Consider the following 22,827-nt stretch of genomic DNA (forward strand, 5'->3'; position numbering starts at 1 on the left):
AAAAAAAAACAGAGTTGAAGCCAATGACTCTGACCCTTCTCTGAAAGATAATCGTAATCTTCCTGCTTCATCTGACGTTTTCCTAATTTTTCTACCTATCTTGTACTCTCTTCTCAAAACTTTATTATGAAACCAGCTCCTGAATTGTAACTTTCTTTCCTGGAAATGTCCAGTTATCTTAATTGTAACTTTTTTTCCTGGAAATGTCCAGTTATCTTAATTGTAACTTTTTTCCTGGAAATGTCCAGTTATCTTAATTGTAACTTTTTTTCCTGGAAATGTCCAGTTATCTTAATTGTAATTTTCTTCCTGGAAATGTCCAGTTATCTTAATTGTAACTTTTTTCCTGGAAATGTCCAGTTATCTTAATTGTAATTTTCTTCCTGGAAATGTCCAGTTATCTTAATTGTAACTTTTTTCCTGGAAATGTCCAGTTATCTTAATTGTAACTTTTTTTCCTGGAAATGTCCAGTTATCTTAATTGTAATTTTCTTCCTGGAAATGTCCAGTTATCTTAATTGTAATTTTCTTCCTGGAAATGTCCAGTTATCTTAATTGTAATTTTCTTCCTGGAAATGTCCAGTTATCTTAATTGTAACTTTTTTTCCTGGAAATGTCCAGTTATCTTAATTGTAATTTTCTTCCTGGAAATGTCCAGTTATCTTAATTGTAACTTTTTTCCTGGAAATGTCCAGTTATCTTAATTGTAACTTTTTTTCCTGGAAATGTCCAGTTATCTTAATTGTAACTTTTTTTCCTGGAAATGTCCAGTTATCTTAATTGTAACTTTTTTCCTGGAAATGTCCAGTTATCTTAATTGTAACTTTTTTCCTGGAAATGCCCAGTTATCTTAATTGTAACTTTTTTCCTGGAAATGTCCAGTTATCTTAATTGTAATTTTCTTCCTGGAAATGTCCAGTTATCTTAATTGTAATTTTCTTCCTGGAAATGTCCAGTTATCTTAATTGTAACTTTTTTCCTGGAAATGTCCAGTTATCTTAATTGTAACTTTTTTTCCTGGAAATGTCCAGTTATCTTAATTGTAATTTTCTTCCTGGAAATGTCCAGTTATCTTAATTGTAACTTTTTTTCCTGGAAATGTCCAGTTATCTTAATTGTAACTTTTTTTCCTGGAAATGTCCAGTTATCTTAATTGTAACTTTTTTTCCTGGAAATGTCCAGTTATCTTAATTGTAACTTTTTTCCTGGAAATGCCCAGTTATCTTAATTGTAACTTTTTTCCTGGAAATGTCCAGTTATCTTAATTGTAATTTTCTTCCTGGAAATGTCCAGTTATCTTAATTGTAACTTTTTTCCTGGAAATGTCCAGTTATCTTAATTGTAACTTTTTTCCTGGAAATGCCCAGTTATCTTAATTGTAACTTTTTTCCTGGAAATGTCCAGTTATCTTAATTGTAATTTTCTTCCTGGAAATGTCCAGTTATCTTAATTGTAATTTTCTTCCTGGAAATGTCCAGTTATCTTCTGATGTAATCCGCTTAGAACTGCAAGGTACAGGCGGAATAGAAGTCAGTAATGTAATGTAAAATTTATTTTATTAAATAAAATGGAAAGGCTATATAAAAATGCTTAGCTCTTATAATATGTTATGTGTAAGTATATGTGTCGCTGTCGTTTTTTTGTTTTTTTTAAAGCAAGTGACCATCTTCTTGTCAGTCTGAGACTGAACATAAGAACATAAGCAGTGCCTCTGCTAGGTCAGACCAGGGGTCCATCATGCCCAGCAGTCCGCTCACGTGGCGGCCCATCAGGTGCAGGATCTGTATAGTAATCCTCTATCTATACCCTTCTATCCCCTTTTCCTTCAGGAAATTATCTAATCCCTTCTTGAACCCCAAAACCGTACTCTGTCCTATCACACCCTCTGGAAGTGCATTCCAGGTGTCCACCACCCTTTGGGTGAAGAAGAACTACCTATCATTGGTTCTGAATCTGTTCCCTCTTAATTTTTCCCAATGCCCTCTCGTTCTTGTAGTTTTCAAACGTTTGAAGAATCTGTCCCTCTCCACTTTCTCCATGCCCTATAGTAACACCTAATCAATTCTTCAAACCTTATCACCAATATATATTCAGAAACCTAAATAAGCAGCCACCATCTGTAACCAGAAAACTGCTTCCTTCAACGTTATGTAATTCTCTTCTGTAACCTGAATGCGTTGTTATTCTCTACTGTAACCAGTAATATACTTGCTTCTTTGTTTTGTAATTCTCCTGGAAATGTCCAGATATCTTCTAATTTGTAATCCGCTTAGAACTGCAAGGCACAGGCGGAATAGAAATCACTAATGTAATGTAATGTAATGATCTTGTAAGTCTCTATCATGTCCCCTCTAAGTCTCCTCTTCTCCAGGGAAAAGAGCCCCATTTCTCTAATCTTTCAGCATATAAAAGGTTTTCCATACCTTTTATCAGTCGCGCCGCTCTCTTCTGAACCCTCTCGAGTATCCCCATATCCTTCTTAAGGTACGGCGACCAATATTGGACGCAGTACTCCATATGTGGGTACACCATCGCCCGATACAACGGCAGGATAACTTCTTTCATTCTGGTTGTAATACCTTTCTTGATAGTACCCAGCATTCTATTCGCCTTCTTAGAGGCCGCTGCGAACTGTGCCGACGGCTTCATTGTCTACCATCACCCCCAAGTCCTTTTCTAGGATACTTTAACCCATTACCAGCCCTCCCATCATATAGCTGTACATCGGGTTTGTTTCCTACATGCAAGACTTTTTATTCATCCATGCATTTTTTTCTGCATTTCTTGTCATAATGGGGTCCTTTTACTAAGGCGCACTAGCCGTTTTAGTTCCCGCTAAACGCTAATGCATCCATTATAATCTATGGACGTGTTAGTATTTAGCGCGCACTAAAACGGCTGGCGCGCCTTAGTAAAAGGACCCCAATGTTTTAAAGTAAGAAATGTAAAAGACTAGCCCAGCATTATGTGCTAAAGCAGTGTCTTGCAAACTTTTTTCACCACAGCACACTAAACTTGGAGCCACGTCTACAGAGCTTCCAAACATGTGCAGATGTTGGCCAATGATGTCACACACAGGTGTGTGATGTCATCACGTCGATGTCTGTGCATGCTCAGAGGCCCTCCAGATGTGGCCCTGAGCTCGGGGGCCTTCTAAAACCTGGACAAAATGCCAGGTGTGACCGGGCCCGTCTCTGAGTAAGTAGGAAACTGCGGCCCGGACCACAAGTAAGATTTTTAATACGCCTTTTATATGGCAGTGGAAGGAAGACCCGGATACCGGATTCTTTAGAATAAAGTATCAGGTTTATTACTAACCCAAAGTTCAAAGAAAATACACAGCAGAAGAAAAAAACATAAAACATTCACCTCAGTTGGTTACAGTGCTTAGAGGGCCTCTCCCCCCATTATTCTTTCAGTCCAGGTTCTATTAAGGAGCAAGATTGCACTTCCTTATCACCAGGAAAATCCCAGCAAACTTATAAGTCAGTTAAAGCTTTCCTTGGCTCGTAGCCCCTGCCGGGCTTGATTGCTCTCACTCTGGACTTCACCTTTTATGAGCCTAGCTAGCTGAGCACGGCTTGCGTCCAGCCTTTCCTTCTCAGCCCTCTGCATTTGTTTAACACATTATTAGCACCTTGTTAACTCTGCCCGCACTGCTCATGCTGTCGGGTATACAAACAATAGGATACCGTTCTTCAGGAGTTTAACTTAGGACATGCAAACATCATATTCTCCAAGGTCCATGCCCTCTTCACTTATCTCATTACTTAGTATGCTGTCCATTTCCCATTCACACTCCCGGGAACTCTGGCTTGAAGTTTCTTCACTTCTTTCCGTTTGTGCTTCCCCTCCCCCTCTCTGTACGTCTGCAAAACTATCTGCAGCTTTTCTCTGGGGAGGCTTTCTCAGCCCTGCTCTTTGGGGCTTGAGTTGCCAGTCACAATACCTCTCCAGGGCAGTAACACCTTTCCCTAGGTGTGGGCATCTTGCCCTCCGTTCCTGCTGGACTTGAGGCACCCTCTGTGACCTGGAACCCACGTGAGTAGTTTGGCTTCTCAACCACTCCTTCTGGTTCTCCTCTCTCTTCACTCTAGTTCCTTCTCTCGTTTCCTCCCTCCTCCTTTCTCCAGTAAATTGATCTTTCCTATAAGGCCAACCCCGGGGTCTGACTCCACCCCCTTCTAAATTAGCCTCAGGTTTCTCCCTGACTTCAGGAAAGGAGTGATAGGGGAAATCAGTGGTCTGCAGAGCCTTTCTTAATTGGCTCTTCAGCTGTGCTGGAACCTGCCTGGGCTTGCCTACTTTTGCCTGAGCCAGCTGTCCTGACTCCATGTCTGGTTTTATCCAGCCTTGTGCTGCATTCTGGGGAGTTTCAGTAGTAGTTTTCACCGTGACAGGAGCTTCCCTGTCACATACCCCCCTACTTAAACCCCTATCGGTCCTTTCTTCCTTTACACTCTTAGAGGCCTTTTCCCCTAACCGTAACGGGATTCTTCGGGACATGGATTTCTTTACCACCCCTTCTTTCTCCTCTGAGGAGCCCCAGCCCTGCTCCCCCCGAGCAGTGACTGTATCTATCACCTCCTCTCGTAGTTCCGGAATCATCACTCGCTCACATATTAATTGAGCTATACAATCCCCTTCTTTTATACTATATTCCTTCTCCCCTAGATTTATTACCAAAATCTTAAGGGTTCCCGGATAATCGGGATCGACCACTCCAGCCCCTATGTGTATGCCCTGCCGGAGGGCCAAACCCGATCTTGGCGCAATGCGCCCATAACACTCTTCTGGTAGAGCGATCACTAAGCCCGTATCCACAACCTTCCTGCCCCCTTTTGGCACCTTTATTTCTTGGATACTGCTTAAGTCCCAGCCCACGGATCCTGGCGTCACGCGGACTGGCAATTTAGCCTTGGGAGATAGCCGCATCACTCTTAAAATGGGCTTCTCCTTATCTGGTGTAACCTTGGCCAAGGAAACCTCTTTCGGTTTTCCGGGCGGACTCCTTCCTCTCTTGTCTCTACTCTGACCTACCTCTTCAGGTTTCTCTGGCGGACTCCTTCCTCTCGTGTCCCTACTCTGACCTACCTTTTCAGGTTTCTCTAGCGGACTCTTTCCTCTCTGATCCCTACTCTGACCTACCTCTTCAGGTTTCCCTGGCGGACTCCTTTCTCTCGGGTCCCTACTCTGACCTACCTCTTCAGGTCTCCCGGGCGGACTCTTTTGGCCCCTGTCCTTATGTACGCTTGCTTCTTCAGGATTAACGGGCGGCCTCTCTGCTCCCCCGTCCCTACATCTCGGACACTCCTTACACCAGGTTACTACCTCTTGGACTAGTCCGGGCCAATAGAATTTCCTTTGGATCTCTTTAAGGGTCAAACCTGGGGCCAAATGGTCTAGTCCTCGGTCCCTATGGATGGACCAAAATATTTGTTTCCTAAAGCTGGCTGGTATTACTAAGCACCTTTGTGCCTTTTGGGCCCTAGGATTCCATCTTCTCCTATAGAGGAGTCCCCCTACCACCTGGAACGCACAAGCCCCCTCCCCAGCGATTTCCCACTGCTCTATAGCCGGCTCTAATGAGGGATCTTTCCTTTGTTCCCGGCTTAGAGTAGGGAATCGTTGGGCCACCTCGTAAGGCACCCAGGGTCTCCACGATAAGTGACTCCCCCCTCCCTTGCCTTGCGAGCAAGATCTTTTGTCCTCTCGCCTCTCTGCTCGGCTTTTCCTTCTTTTATGGGAGGGTTCTTCTAGGACCTCCTCTGCCAGGGGGAAGATTTGGGCTAACTGCTCCTCCTGCACTGGGGACGCCTCCACCCCTCGCATGCCAAAACACTCCCTAAAGTGGGGCCATTCCCGTCCCAGGATCACATCATATGGGGGTCTAGGCATCAGGGCCATTTTTAGAGCATCTTTTCTCCCTTCATACTCTATCCACACCTCCTTCATTTCATAGGTTAAGGAGGTCCCATGCAGGCATTGTATTTCCAATCGTCCCTGGGGTTTATCGATATTCTGACCCCGGGTTCTTAAGATCTGATGCCATACTTTCTGGGCCAGTATGGACTGATCAGCCCCCGAGTCTATTAGGGCAACTAATGGGATTCCCTCTATTTTTATCGGAATCATCCACTCTCTCAGGGAAATCAGGGTTGTGGACCCAACCTTGTTGGTCAGGCTCCTCCTGACCGGGCATTGCACTTGCCAATGTCCCGGATGACCACAGGCAAAACACTTACCAGCCCGCTTAACCCTGGCCCGTCCCTGGTACCTTCCCCCAGACCTCCTAAAACATCTGTCAAGGCCTTGTCTCAAGGCTCCAGGGTTCTCCTTCGGGGCCAAACGGGTTCCCCGTGACTGGCTCCGATAGGGACCTGGGTCACTCTCTACACATTCTAGCAATTTTGGCTTATGTATAGGATAGCTTACTGCTGGTTCAGTACCCAAAGTATGATATGATATGTCATCATCTACATTCATTTTATGCAGTCTTATCGGCTCCCCAAAAGGAGCGCCTACCGGCCCGACGACACCATCACCGCTGCCGGCCACCGGTACTGCAGGCCTCTGCGCCAGGTTGCTTATGGCCTGTATCTGAGCAGTCATTTGTTGCAAAAGTTCCGTGTGCCTTGCTTGCTGCGCCTGGTGATCAGCCTTCCAAAGCTCTGCCTGCGACTGCAACATCTCCTGGAAATGCAGCTGCATACGGTGCATCTCCCCTTCCAGACCAGTCCGGAACTTGGCTGCCTCCATCCTGAAATACAAACAAGAGAGAACAGGAACCCAAGTGCGGACTTTTCAAACTATGGTGTTCCCCTTCTGGTCCCAAGCTTCTGGTCCCCCTTACCCACCAATCCACATCAGCCACCCCTAAGTACCGTTACCTTAGGGACTGATGTGTCTCAGCCTTGGGATATTAGGGCCTCCCCAGCCACTCCTGCAACCAGGAACTCCGGAACCTGGAACCGCTCCTCCGGACTCCACTCCACTCTTCTGCTGACGGTGGCCTCCAGATGCCTTAATGCTGCCTCTGGGTCTTTTAATCCTCAGTCTCCAAGAAAGTCCGGTTAAGAAATTTATGGCTTTTCAAAAAAAAAAATCCAACCCCGCTCGAATTGTTCCCACATTCCACACCACTGTGTTACCAGCTTGTGAACACAGTCCTTTCTGGCACTATTTTCCACTGCCAAAACCAGCTGTTGCTTTGCACAAAAAAAAACCAACCTTCGTGTTTCTGTGGTTTTGCCGTTTTTTTTTTTTTTTTTTTTCCTCTTGGGGTTTTTCCTTTCCAACCTCTGGGCGTACTTCCTCCACTAACCTGTGGGCGGCGCGATCCCACCACTGCCACCAACTTCTTGTGACCGGGCCCGTCTCTGAGTAAGTAGGAAACTGCGGCCCGGACCACAAGTAAGATTTTTAATACGCCTTTTATATGGCAGTGGAAGGAAGACCCGGATACCGGATTCTTTAGAATAAAGTATCAGGTTTATTACTAACCCAAAGTTCAAAGAAAATACACAGCAGAAGAAAAAAACATAAAACATTCACCTCAGTTGGTTACAGTGCTTAGAGGGCCTCTCCCCCCATTATTCTTTCAGTCCAGGTTCTATTAAGGAGCAAGATTGCACTTCCTTATCACCAGGAAAATCCCAGCAAACTTATAAGTCAGTTAAAGCTTTCCTTGGCTCGTAGCCCCTGCCGGGCTTGATTGCTCTCACTCTGGACTTCACCTTTTATGAGCCTAGCTAGCTGAGCACGGCTTGCGTCCAGCCTTTCCTTCTCAGCCCTCTGCATTTGTTTAACACATTATTAGCACCTTGTTAACTCTGCCCGCACTGCTCATGCTGTCGGGTATACAAACAATAGGATACCGTTCTTCAGGAGTTTAACTTAGGACATGCAAACATCATATTCTCCAAGGTCCATGCCCTCTTCACTTATCTCATTACTTAGTATGCTGTCCATTTCCCATTCACACTCCCGGGAACTCTGGCTTGAAGTTTCTTCACTTCTTTCCGTTTGTGCTTCCCCTCCCCCTCTCTGTACGTCTGCAAAACTATCTGCAGCTTTTCTCTGGGGAGGCTTTCTCAGCCCTGCTCTTTGGGGCTTGAGTTGCCAGTCACAATACCTCTCCAGGGCAGTAACACCTTTCCCTAGGTGTGGGCATCTTGCCCTCCGTTCCTGCTGGACTTGAGGCACCCTCTGTGACCTGGAACCCACGTGAGTAGTTTGGCTTCTCAACCACTCCTTCTGGTTCTCCTCTCTCTTCACTCTAGTTCCTTCTCTCGTTTCCTCCCTCCTCCTTTCTCCAGTAAATTGATCTTTCCTATAAGGCCAACCCCGGGGTCTGACTCCACCCCCTTCTAAATTAGCCTCAGGTTTCTCCCTGACTTCAGGAAAGGAGTGATAGGGGAAATCAGTGGTCTGCAGAGCCTTTCTTAATTGGCTCTTCAGCTGTGCTGGAACCTGCCTGGGCTTGCCTACTTTTGCCTGAGCCAGCTGTCCTGACTCCATGTCTGGTTTTATCCAGCCTTGTGCTGCATTCTGGGGAGTTTCAGTAGTAGTTTTCACCGTGACAGGAGCTTCCCTGTCACACAGGTTATAGAAATCCTTCCATTGCTGGAGGGGGGGCAGAGAGGAGGAGAGGCGCCAGTGCCTGTGCTGGCAGTGACAGGCTCGTATCTCGCTGCAGCACACCCCGAATCTTGCCACAGCACACTATTTGCAATTCACTATGTGCTAAAGGATAAAAGATTCAGCTCCTGTCCCGAACAGAGGCATTTCTTAGTAACCAGATAGCAACACCTGTTAGCATTAAAGAGTATAACAGAGAACCCTGTTTGGAAGAGTAAGGAAAATACTGTCTGGGTTGTTAATAATAGCTCTTCATAGATATTAGGCGAAGCAATCAAAAGTTTCATGCTGGAGTGTGCCAAATAACACAGAATGAGAAATAAGAGTAGAGTGAAATAGGGAGATACCTGGATGTAGAAAGATTAACTTGCTAATGCACTAGTAGAATATAAATATAACTAAAAACAATGAAATTGGAAGCATTATGTATCTCTGCATCTTCTTCACATGAAAGCATGTGAGATTGATTAAAGGCTACTCGTGAGAGTAGACATGTGATTCTGACCTAAAAATATATATGGAAAGAATAGATTCTTATCTCGTTAATCTTCTTTCTTGTAGACGTGCACTCTATTCCTGAACCTGTGGTTTGTAAACCTCTTCTTGTGAGAACTCCTCAGTGCATAACAAAGCAGACAGTCATCCCTGGATAGGAAACAGAAGAGGGAAGGGTATTGAGACTCTTTCTGAGAAACATTCTGCTCATATCATCAAATATATAACTACTACTACAATCCATTCAGTCGTATCCGACCCTTAGATATGTTTGTTTTATTAACATTTGATATACCGCTTAAGCATATTACAGTACTCTGTAGGCCAGTCCTCGCCATGCTTCCCTGTTTTCCACAGCTTCTTTCAATTGCTTGATGTTCATTCCTGTGTCATTCTTGAAGGTATCCAGCCTATCGGCCTTTGGTCTCTCCTGCTTCCTTTTATTACTGATCATTCCAGGTAGCACCTCCTTTTCTAGTGAATTCACCCTCATTACATGTCCAAAATAGTTCAGTTTCTGTCTGGTAATCTTGCCTTCCAGGGACAACTCTGGGTTTATATGATCAAGAACATCTTTGTTGGTGATTCTAGCTGTCCATGAGATTCATAGAAGTCTTGTCCAACACCACAGATGAAAGGTGTCGATTTTTCTCCTATCTGCTTTCATGAGTGTCCATGTCTCACAGCCATATGTCGTGATTAGGAACACAATGGCAGTGATCAGCCTTTTTTGATGATGACTGAGACGTCTTTGCACTTCCATATTTGGTCCATGCTCACCGTGGTTGCACACAGCCACAAGGATCAAGTTTAAATTAGGCATCACTGCCTTTAAGATCCTGAGAGAGATTGCCCACAACTACCTAACAGAGTTGGCCATCCTACTTCAGGGTGCCTCCACAGATATTCCACCAGAAATCCTTTCCACTTAAAATTCCCAGCATGCAGCAATATAAAGTCTACCAGTCAAATCACCTTATCCATCCAATATCAGTTAGCAAAATGCTGGGAATCAACTACCACTTACACCATGATCCTGTGATCTAGATGAACTTATGGCTAATGTGTCGGATTGCCATCCTAGGTCTCTGCCAGAGAGCAGATCTTTCTGCCCCCTGGAGGGGGTAGAGGCAATTTTCATTCCTCTCACCATTCTCGATAGTATTATGTCACAATTTGGCAATTCCAAACACAGGCAGCCTCAGGGTCTCGCGTCAACCCAACCTTCAGAAAATTCCAATGATATCGAATTGGCTGCCAAACCTCCACATATTGGTGGGAGACTGTTGGCATTTTGGAGGGAGTGGGGACAGATTTCCTCGGACCACTGAGTATTGGACATCATCCAAAAGGGTCACAGGATCGAGTTTTATTGCCCTCGAGCAGGTGTGTTTCTAGATTCATCAGACAGATGGATAGAGAAAGAGGCAAGGGTCTGAGTGACAGTTCAGAGGCTCCTGGATATTCGAGCCATAGAACTGGTTTTTATATGAAAGATTTTTGGTATTGTAATTGAAATAATTTCTAACCACTTTCCATTTGTGTTGGTCTCTGTGTTTATGTATTTGTGATTGTGTATGTCTGTGTGTATGTGCCTATCTGTGTTAGCTTTGTGTGTTTCTGACAGAGCAGACAGGGGAAAGATAGTTTGACAGGAGGAATTCCCTAATTACTAAGTTTAAATGTACAAAACTGTGCGTGAGTAGAATAGTCTAGTGCAGCTAGATCAATTTATGAAACGAGGGGAGAGACCTCAAACATCCAAATGTGCTGAGGTCATGAATATTATCACTGGTCTCCCCTCCCCCTCACTGTTTTTAGTGTGAATTTTCTTGTGTTTAAATTCTGTAAAGTGCAAATATCACAAAATAATGGATAGAAAGTTTTTGGGAGGTAAGAAAAGAAAGACTTAGCTTAAAACTCCCGATGGAAAGTCTTCCGTTTCACTTCTGCTTCATCAGGGGTTTAGTGTTTCTCATACCCGAATCACGGGTGCTTTAAGACTTCATATAGTATTATGGATGTAAGCCTGAATGTGGCTGGTAACAAAATGGTGTAATATTGGATAGTTTTTCAAGAAATACTATACGAAGTCTTAAAGCACCCATGATTCGGGTATGAGAAACACAAAACCCCTGATGAAGCATAAGTGAAACGGAAGACTTTCCGTCGGGAGTTTTAAGCTAAGTCTTTCTTTTCTTACCTCCCAAAATTTTTCTATCCATTATTTTGTGATATTTGCACTTTACAGAATTTAAACAAAAGAAAATTCACGTTAAAAACAGTGAGGGGGAGGGGAGACCAGTGATAATATTCATGACCCCAGCAAGACGCAGGGTATGTTCCCACATTTGAGTGTTTCAGGTTTCCCCCCCTTGTTTCATAAATTAAGAACATAAGAATTGCTGCTGCTGGGTCAGACCAGTGGTCCATCGTGCCCAGTAGTCCGTTCACGCGGCGGCCCTCTGGTCAAAGACCATCGCCCTAACTGAGACTAGCCCTACTAAGTATGCTCTGGTTCAGCATGAACTTGTCTAACTTTGTCTTGAATCCCTGGAGGGTGTTTTCCCCTATAACAGCCTCCGGAAGAGCATTCCAGTTTTCTACCACACTCTGGGTGAAGAAGAACTTCCTTATGTTCGTACGAAATCTATCCCCTTTCAATTTTAGAGTGCCCTCTCGTTCTCCCTACTTTGGACAGGGTGAACAACCTGACCTTATCTACTAAGTCTATTCCCTTCAGTACTTTGAATGTTTCGATCATATCCCCTCTCAATCTCCTCTGTTCAAGGGAAAAGAGGCCCAGTTTCTCTAATCTTTCACTGTACGGCAACTCCTCCAGCCCCTTAACCATTTTAGTCGCTCTTCTCTGGACCCTTTTGAGTAGTACCGTGTCCTTCTTCATGTATGGTGACCAGTGCTGGACGCAGTACTCCAGGTAAGGGCGCTGCATGGCCCGGTACAGCGGCATGATAACCTTCTCCGATCTGTTCGTGATCCCCTTCTTAATCATTCCTAGCATTCTGTTTGCCCTTTTCACCGCTGCTGCACATTGCGCGGACGGCTTCATCGACTTGTCAATCATAACTCCCAAGTCTCTCCTGGGAGGTCTCTCCAAGTACCTCCTACTCATGTACTCCAAGTATTCTACTCACGCATTCTACTCACGCACAGTTATGAGTTGTGTGTAGATCTCTTAGCTTCTATTTTTATCTTCTAATTGTAAATGTAACAATGTTTCTGTGCTGCAGGTGCTAGAACTGATTTTCCCATAGAAATATAGTACATAAGGCCATTTTTTTTAAGGGGGGTGGGGTGGACTTTATTTCGCTAGATCCTCAATTTGATTCAGTCCATTTTCCTACACCAACTTTGATCCCATCCTGCTCCAGGCAGACAGATGTTCTCAGCCCTTTATTGTTTGATTTCTTTCCAGCATTCTGTTGGGTTGAAAAGTTAAAAAACTTGGAAGAGATCCATTTCAAATTTAATTAAAATTTGATTCAATTTAACTTTTTATGTTCTAAGGTAAAATAAAGGTGCATTCTGTGTATTGTGTCTGCTTTTGTGGAGGTAAAAAAGGAGTAAAAGCACATTATAAAAGATTGGTATAGTTTACTAAGTCAGTTCTCGATGAACTTCAGCAGAATCTCTGTTGCATTTTAACTGCGTAGTTATGAAATGTAAACCATCCTTATTTTCCAGCCTTAATTATGTCTTTAATGAAATGAGTTCAACATGGGTTCAGTGAAACATAAGTACTCCTAGAGCTTACATCAAGGGATTATAGCCTTTTACCTACTTTACTTCCTGCACTTTATGGCTCTAAGTAAGGTTGACCCTACTCTTCATATAGTTTGCCCTCTTTATTTATTTTAAAATTTATATACCATGTATTATCTATACAAGTGGTTCCCAACCCTGTCCTAGAGGACCACCAGGCCAATCGGGTTTTCAGGCTAGCCCTAATGAATATGCATGGAGCAGATTTGCATGCCTGTCGCTTCCATTATATACAAATCTCTCTCATGCATATTTATTAGGGCTAGCCTGAAAACCCGATTGGCCTGGTGGTCCTCCAGGACAGGGTTGGGAACCACTGATCTATGCGGTTTACATAATCACAGTCTTAAATGTTAGACAAACATTTTAAATAGTTACAAAAACTATACCATTTGATCATTAATCAGGTAATACATTAGCAGGTACTTACATTATGTATAATCTCAGCACAAAAAGGCACTAACAAACGATTGTGTCTACAACATTTTCTTAAAACCCAATCAGTAGTGCTTCCCATGGATTATGTTTACTTCCATAGGTAAGTGTGCACTGTCCTCGTCATCGATCACTTTACTTCTGTTCATGTGCCTATGTCTTGACATTTTATTTAAATGTATTTATATGTTTCTAAAACAATTTAAAGCACTTATCTGCTTAATAATGTCGGTCAAGGACTGAAATCTGACATGTTTTGCCATCTGGCTGTATCAAGTATGTCCCCTTACATGACAGAATCTTATCATCAAGAACGCTCTTCTGTTTTGTCCTTGATACAGCCAGGTGGCAAACATGTCAGTTTTCAGTCCCCCAATGGACATTATGAAGCAGATAAGTGCTTTAAATTGTTTTAAAAATATATAAATAAATTTAAATAAAACGTCAAGAAGTAAAGTGATCGATGACGAGGACAATGCACACTTACCTATGGAAGTAAACATAATCAGTAGAAAGCAAACATAAGGAGGTAAACATAATCTGTAGAAAGCACTACTGAAGATCCAACTTCTGATAAATATATTTGATTTGAATAACTGTAAAGAAAGAGGTTGCACTATATGAAGAATAGGTTATTAGACTAATGACACCATAGAAGGATCATTACCCATGTATGTCAGCTCTCTAAGTAAGGCCGAGTTGCACTGTGGGAATAATTTATGTGCATAAATGCCCAAATTATGTGCATAAATGCCCAAAACTCACCTAACTGCTATTCTGTAAATAATGTGCATATCTTACAAAGCACATAGTATGTATTAATATTAGTTACACTAATATTCAGTGAAGGAAAGGAGATGCACAATTACAGACTTGCACTCAAGATGGCCATAGCTTTGTGCCATTCTCGCAAGACTGAGAATAACACAGGCGTTCAAGTGCAACACAGCTCAAATATGAGAGCCATATATTACTGGAAAAACAGCTTTCAGTGGTAGGGCTGAAGCTGGTAGTGGCTTCTGGAGAAGATGAGGTGGAAAGGTGGCAAGGTGATGGAGGCCAACTGGAATAAACTTGATGGTGGGGGCTTTATAGAGAGTGATAACGTTCTGACGGGGCATGCTCCCAAAACTAGTATATGGAGGAGCCAGTGCCCTCCATAAAAACGTTGCAGGCCACTTAATTAGCAAAATCATTTGCTCCTTTTCAAAGATAGTTATGACTGCAGTATATTAACAGTATATCAAATTGTCTTACACTCATTTGCCTCATTCCAGAGATGTGTATAAGTGTTGTATAAACTTTTATTTAATTGTAACATGTAACTTGTCTGCAGGAGAATATTAAAAAATGACCCTCCATACCCTCCAGAAATGAGTTCCATAGCTAAAGATATAATTCAAGGTCTCTTGATTAAAGACCCTCGGAAAAGGCTGGGCTGTGGTTCAGGTGGTTCTGATGAAATAAAAAAACATCCCTTCTTCCAGGTAAGAGAATGTATATATATATATATATATATATATATATGTTTATTATATCCTATATAAGTATGCTTTTTGACTTAAAATTTAAGCTTAGAGTTGGAGCTGCAAAATCTCTTCTTGACCTTTTGGCTGAGATTGAGGCAGAAAGGGGTGAATACCCTGCCACCTGACTCCTTTAAAGGTATATTTATATGGGAAGTAATATTATAATGATGCCTCTGTCCAGATTATAGTTCCAGGAATCACATATACACATCATGAATATAATAAATACATGTGATCTTTTTGGCACCGTATTTTTTGCACTATAAGACGCGCCTGACCATAAGATGCACCTATGTTTAGAGGAGGAAAACAAGAAAAAAAAATTCTGAACCAAATCATAAGTGTTCGAGGCTTGTGCAGTTAAGGCAGAGCTTGCAGGAATGAGACAGGGACAGCGGCAAAACTTGCAGGGATGGGACATTGAAATAGAGTTCCGATGGGGAAGATTTGTTCCCGTGTCATTCTCTAATGAGTGCTTGACGAGTCATGTGCTTCGGTCTGGATGACAGACAGTATTTGTGGCTGGTTACAGTGAGACCTGTCCCATAGAGGTTTGTCTGATATGTTGTACTTGAACAGTGGCATGGGGTACAGGTGCTCAGATGCTTCTTGTCTGAGCAAGGGGTGTTTGGCTGATGCTCTTTCTGCTGACAACTGTCCAGCTTTTCCTTCTGCCCAATCTCTGTTGAGCACTAAAATCTGTGCTGAGGTAAAGTGTCCTCCTTGGTGCACATATCTGCAAGCGTGTGGATCACGGTTGTGGCTGTTAGCATCCATGGGTGATGGGCATTAGGCTGACTCCTCTCAGGTTAAAAAGGGATGTTCCTCCGCAGTGTCTGAGGACTGCTCTTGGCCAGGTGGTTCTTCTTTTCTAGCATGCACTTAGGCATGAGCCAATACATAGGGCTCCTTTTACTAAGTTGCGTTAGGGCATTGACGCGCATTGAGCTGGCGTTAGTTTTAGCCGCGTAGCGCGGGTTTAGCGTGCGCTAAAACGCTATCACAGCTTAGTGAAAGAAGCCCGTAGTCTTTAACATACTGGGCCGGGTCTTCAGAGGCAATGCGGAGAAGTTGGCACTCCCCACCACCCTGCCTTGTAGCTTCTTCAAGGGCCTTGACTTGCGCCTCAATGGCCGCTGTCTCTCCTTTATTTGATTGTTTTATTTTGAAGTGTTTTTGTATTGTCACTGTTTTTTGACTATTTTTTCCTATAAACCATTGTCCTTTTCTACTCTGATAACTTGTTTGTTGTAAACTGCTTTAATAGGAGGAGTGTGTGGCGTGGTGGTTGAAGCTACAGCCTCTGCACCCTGGGGTTGTGGGTTCAAATCCTTCACTGCTCCTTGTGACCCTGGGCAAGTCACTTAATCCTCCATAGCCCCAGGTACTTTAGATAGATTGTGAGCCCACCGGGAGAGAGAGGGAAAATGCTTGAAGTACCTGTATGTAAACTGCCTTGAATGTGGTTGCAAAACTACAAAAAGGTGGTATACAAGTCCCAATCCCTTTCCCTGATGTCATAATGCCCCATTCCACCAATAAGAGCCAACCTCCTCAATGATGTCACAATGGCTTCATTGTTCTATACTTGGCTCACTTCTGCTATTGCATTGGAGGAGAGTGTGGCGCAGTGGTTAGAGCTATAGCCTCAACACCCTGAGGTTGTGGGTTCAAATCCTGCACTGCTCCTTCTGATCCTGGGCAAGTCACTTAGTCCTCCATAGCCCCAGGTACGTTAGATAGATTGTGAGCCCACCGGGACAGAGAGGGAAAATGCTTGAGTACCTGATTGTAAAAAAAAAAAAAACCACTTAGAAAACCTTGATAGGCGGTATATAAAATCCTAATAAACTTGAAACTTGAATAGGTTTTCATCCAAAGAGGTATATTAAGTTCTTAATAAACTTAAACTTATGCGGGTCCTGGCTGAATATCAGCAGAGCCCCGCGAAGCCCAGTAGCTTCCTTAAATTTAATTAGCCCCGGATATGCATTGCTGCTATCCAGACATGGCCTGGTATTGAATATACAAGGCTAAATCTGCCTGTGACAGCCAGCATTTTTTTTAAAAACCGCAGATCGCCACAGGTTGACTATAGGCAGGATTGTATTTTAGTTTGATTTTTATATCTTGTATATTTTTTTTATTGTTCCTTGAGTTGATCATTGGAAGATAGCAAGTTATATATTTTGAAAATAAATTAATAAGAAAAGGTTGTGATAAGATGCTTCTGCTGCAATAACTCATTCATTTACTTTACATTTTGAATGGGGTTTGCACCATTACAGACAAACTATGCAAAATATGTATTTAACAAATACTGTCGCAACGGAAACCAGGAAAAGGCCTCCACACAACAAGTCAAGAACCAACAAACAACAGTGGAGGTCCAGAAAATAGTTGGTGTGCCATTTTATTTGTCAAATCAACAAGTCTTGTGCGGTGGCTCGACTTCAGAAGCGCTGGTATATACTGCACACGCCATACAATATATACCAGCGCTTCTGAAGTCGTGTTAGTGATCTGTTTCACACAAACAATTTACGCTTTGGTTTTCAAAGGCTCCTGAGGCAGGCTGTAGAGGCCAAAACACGTGCATGTCGAGCCACCGCACAAGACTTGTTGATTTGACGAATAAAACTGCACACCAAATGTTTTCTGGACCTCCACTGTTGTGTGTTGGTTTTTAACAAATGCTATACCAGCTCTGATCATATTACAAATCTCTGAAGACATACAAAAAGGTAGTAATTGCTTGATTTTTTTTTTTTTTTTTTTTTTCCCAAGTAGAGCAGGCTTTCTCATTGGGTGTAGGTTACAGGGGTTATTTTAGGTATATGTTACAAAAACAACCTTGCTGATGAGCAAACAAACAGAGCAAGCAGGGTGGACTCCAGGCCACTCTATCCCAAGAAGAAAGACTATGTTACAACAGCCCTTCATAAACTCTCTTTCCTTATTCTCTCCTGCTGCACAGGCCTAAACTTACTAAGTACTGTTAACCGAGTCAAGCTCCATTTTGGTTGGATCCCCGGTATACAAAGCTAAGTTTTAGTTTAGTTTAGACAAGTCTGAGACCCCATGGTAGCTGTGGAAGCAGCAACAGCAGCATTGAATTGTAAAGATGCATACGGCCCTCTGTGCACATTCCTCTTTCAAGACCTTCCTTTTGTATGGGCCTTGGAAAGGAAAGTGCATTGAACTTGCATCTTTGCAAGTCCATGCTTCTGCTGCTGCTAGCTTCACCACTGGGCTTGATCTGGTCTCTAATTTAGAACGTGTATACCGTATTTTCACGCATATAACGCGCGTGTTATACATGATTTTTACAAACCGTGCATAACCTTGCGTGTTATACGCATGAGCGTGTTTTACAACGTTTTTTTTACATAGTTCCCCCCCCCGACGTCCGATTCACCCCGAAGGACCGCTCGCACCACCCCCCGACATCCGATTTACACCCCCCCCCCCCGCAGGACCGCTCGCACCCCCACAGCCTCCCCACCCCCCACCCCATCATGGAGAAGCTCCTACCGTTCTCCTGCTGCTTCCTCTGCCGGCAGTCCCGGGCCTTCTGTGAGCCCTGCTCTGAAATGCCTCCTCTTCCGACGGTCCCGGCCCTTCTGTGAGCCCTGCGTCTGTGCTGCTTCCTCTTCCGGCGGTCCCAGCCCTTCTGTGAGCCCTGCGTCTGCACTGCTTCCTCTTCCGGCGGTCCCGCCCTTTCTCTGACATCAGAGAAAGGGCGGGACCGCCGGAAGAGGCAGACGCAGGGCTCACAGAAGGGCTGGGACCGCCGGAAGAGGAAGCAGCAGGAGAACGGTAGGAGCTTCTCCATGATGATGGGGGGGGGTGGGGAGGCTGTGGGGGTGCGAGCGGTCCTTCGGGGTGGGAGTGCGAGCGGTCCTGCGGGGTGAATTGGACGTCGGGGGGGGGGGCATCAGGCTTTCAGGGTGGGGACAGGACTTCACGGGGGAGAGGAGAGTCGGGGCGGGCCAGAGGAGAGTCGGGCGGCGACGGGAGAGTCGGGGCGGCATGCGTGGTATATGGGTGTGCGCGGTATATAAAAATTTCTTTACATAAATTACAGTTTCCCGCGCACTATACCCGTGTGCGCGGTATATGAGTGAAAATACGGTATCTGTGGGATAAGAAAGAGTGCGAATATAGATTTGTTGGGGGCTGCTGGAGAAAAGGGAAATACAAGTTTGTGCTATGTTACAAGTTGTATAATGCTTTTGCTGAATTATTAACAAATCTGCTTGATTTGGGGGATTTTGGCCAGCAGCTTTTTTTTTTTTTGTTTTATCTCCTTATGGCTTTCATCAGACCAGCTCTATATGGCATTTTATTTGAGTGAAGCAAGACTTATTCTGGATTTGAAACTAGATTAGTACTTAAGACAGTAAAGTGTTTTCAGCAGTTTCTTACTGTGACCGTTGGCTTGTGTATACTGGGTTTTAGAGACAAAGAGCTGTTGAACAGGTGTGCACAGCACTACTGAGGAAAGTCTTTTGTTGCCTGTTCCCTTACTGCTTGGTTCAAAACATGCATTGTATGTTTAAATTGATTTTCTTTCCTCACAGCATTTTTTTCCAAAGAAATAATTCAAAAGAAACAGTACAATGACTTAATTCTTCTTGCAATTTATAGTTCTCAAATTACTGCCAACATAAAGAAATCTTCATAGTGTGCTTGTACGCAACTGAAGAATTCCATATCAGTCTATTGGTCTTATGTGTTGTATATTGTTTCCCTTATTTTGTAAGGATGGAAAACTTTAAGTGGAAAAATTTACACAGTAGATTTGCCTTTTTTCATTTTAGAACATAAACTGGGTTAATTTGGCTGCCAAAAAAGTACCAGCTCCATTTAAACCAGTTATTCGGAATGAATTAGATGTTGGTAATTTTGCGGAAGAGTTTACGGACATGGATCCCACATATTCTCCTGCAGCCGTGCCTCAGAATGCAGACAGGATATTTCAGGTAATTAGGGAACTGCAAGAATTGAAATTTAACTTGTATGTGTGTATATGCATGTATAATATATATTCAGACTCATACAAAGTTATAATTGGCATCCTCTTTCAGTTCAGCCACTGGTGGCTCACCCTTTATGTCACTGCCAATGAGAGGAGATGGTGGACTGAGAAAAAGTTTTTGCATCCCTCCATGCTTATTCCCTAAGGCTGAACTGCTTGCGAAACCTAGTAAGAGTACATATATCTTCACTATGCTTCCTTTCGTTGCTGACCTACTTTGTCAGTGTGGCTGCAAGCAGGTACAAAAGAGAAACAGAAACATGATGGCAGATAAAGGCCAAATGGTCCATCCAGTTTGCCCATCCGCAGTAACCATTATCTCTTTCTCTCTCCGAGAGACCCCACGTGCCTATCCCAGGCCCTTTTGAATTCAGACACAGTCTCTGTCTCTACCACCTCTTCTGAGAGACTGTTCCATGCATCTACCACCCTTTCTGTAAAAAACATATTTCCTTAGATTTCTCCGGAGCCTGTCACATCTTAACTTCATCCTATGCCCTCTCATTGCAGAGTTTTCTTTCAAATGAAAGAGACTCGACTCATGCGCATTTACATTACATAGGTATTTAAACGTCTCTATCATATCTCCCCTCTCCCACCTTTCCTTCAAAGTATACAGATTGAGATCTTTAAGTCTGTCCCCATTCGCCTTATGATGAAGACCACCATCCTTTTTATATCTTTTTGAAGGTGCGGCCTCCAGAATTGTACACAATATTCTAAATGCGATCTCACCAAAGTCTTATACATGGGCATTAATACCTCCTTTTTCCTATTGGCCATACCTCTCCCTATGCAACCTAGCATCCTTCTAGATTTCGCTGTCACCTTTTCCACCTGTTTGGCCACCTTAAGATCATCACATACAATCACACCCAAGTCCCGCTCTTCTGTCGTGTACTTAAGCTCTTCACTCCTTAATCTGTACCGTTCCCTAGGGTTTTTGCAGCTCAAATGCATGACCTTGCATTCCTTAGCATTAAATTTTAGCTGCCAAATTTCAGACCATTTTTCAAGCTTCACCAGGTCTTTCTTTCTTCATGTTATTCACACTATTGCAGATTTTTGTATCATCCGCAAAGAGGCAAATCTTACCCGACAACCCTTCATGTTTAGACTCTTACCGCATGTAAAACAGCTTCAACCTTTATATACAGCCGTAAGTCAGCCTGTTACTGCCTGCTACTACCTGCCACTGTCACCCAGACAACCAGTAAGAATAGCCTACTACTGTTTACCAGACATCCAGTAAATATTGCCTATTACTACCAACTAGACAATCCTCTAAGCCTGTTATCACCTACTATCTCCAACTAGACAATTAAACCAACTGCTAACTAGACAACACTACCAACAACTACCACTCACACAATTACTGATACTGCCCATCTCTACCCGATACGACCTACATCTCACTACACCTCACACAACATGACAATTTTTAACAAACACCAACTACTACTAGGGATACTGTACCTAATATACTATAGATGCTGGGGAAATGAAGACAAATCCCCTCATCCCATTCACACCTATTCCTCTTGGCACAGACCAACCAAACTAACCAAATCAATAAACTCCCACCAGCTCCAAAAAAACTACCCAGAATAAGGCCCACTTCAAATCCCAGCGATAAACACCACCCGTAAACCCCACAAACAATACAGGAACAAGACTAATAACAGAAACCTAAAAAAGTTAACACATTCTGAAATTCCAACTCCAACCAGCTACGAAAACATTAAGGGATACTATCTTAATACCTGCTCTGTGAGAAACAAAACACACATAATAAACGACTGGATATTGCAAACAAAGCCGGACTTCCTGTTTCTGACTGAAACATGGATGGTCTCTGACACAGACATTATCATGAAAGAAATCCTACCACAGGGATACAAAATACTCCCACTATCAAGAAGCTGGAAAAAAGGAGGCGGTCTAGCGATCATACTGAAAGAATCCTTTGATCACATCAAGACAGATTTCAAAACCTCAGAAAACCTAGAAATACTAACTTGCAAAATCACTAATGCCCAACTAGAAGAATCACTAACTACAACTCTTTTTTATATCCCACCCAAAAAATGGTCAAACGCCAGAGAATAATTTTTCGAATTCCTAATCGTAAATACCCTAAAAGGATCATATAATCTACTTCTGGGAGACATAAACATACACCTAGAACAAAAGGGAAAGCCAGAAGTAACTGAAATCGCCAGCTTCCTAATGTCACTCGATTTTCCAACTCCAGACACAGAGATAACCCATGAAAAAGGACACAAACTAGACATGATTACCTTCTCTCACAAAGAAACCCTAGACCCAAAAATACAATACTATAAAGGGACCTGGGAAAAATGCATCTGGTCAGACCACTATATTGGCAACTTCGACCTACGTTGGCAAAAACAGAATTCATAACTGAAATACAAAAGCAAAAATACAAAAACAATAACCAGTCATGGTATTATAAACCCAACTGAATTCTGGGCTCTCTATGAGCTACGTCCCACAACCACCGAAATACAGGAATTTCCAACAAGATGGAAAAAATTATGTAAAGAACTTTTAGACCAAATAGTTCCATATCAAACATACAAAAAATAAAAAAGATAGACCACAAAATGAATGGTTTGCCTCAGAACTACTAACCAACAAACAGGAACTAAGAAAACTGGAGAGAATCTGACAAAAAAACAAAGAAACAGACAAGACAAACTGGAAACAAAAAATGAAAGCATACAAAAATCTGATCAAAGAAAAATGCACAAAGCACTACGCACAAAAAATAGGCACAGATAAAATAAACAGTAAAGAATTGTTCAAGCTAGTAAAAAGTTAACAGACACAACACAAATCCTGAAAAAGGACAATGAGAGCACCCCATCTGCTCATACCCTA

At 43.0% G+C, this 22,827-nt stretch overlaps 1 protein-coding gene across 3 annotated transcripts in view; it reads left to right on the top strand.

Annotated features, from left to right (window-relative positions):
• The window catches only part of RPS6KA5 (ribosomal protein S6 kinase A5), a 153,854-nt gene that overhangs the window by 46,152 nt on the left and 84,875 nt on the right, over nt 1-22,827 (top strand). For all 3 annotated transcript variants that reach the window (XM_033951033.1, XM_033951035.1, XM_033951034.1), the window contains exons 8-9: nt 14,690-14,840; nt 19,706-19,867. In XM_033951033.1, coding sequence (XP_033806924.1) covers nt 14,690-14,840; nt 19,706-19,867 — 313 coding nt within the window. The remainder of the gene's footprint in view (nt 1-14,689; nt 14,841-19,705; nt 19,868-22,827) is intronic.

Source organism: Geotrypetes seraphini, chromosome 7 (assembly GCF_902459505.1).
Source record: "Geotrypetes seraphini chromosome 7, aGeoSer1.1, whole genome shotgun sequence".
Taxonomy (NCBI): domain Eukaryota; kingdom Metazoa; phylum Chordata; class Amphibia; order Gymnophiona; family Dermophiidae; genus Geotrypetes; species Geotrypetes seraphini.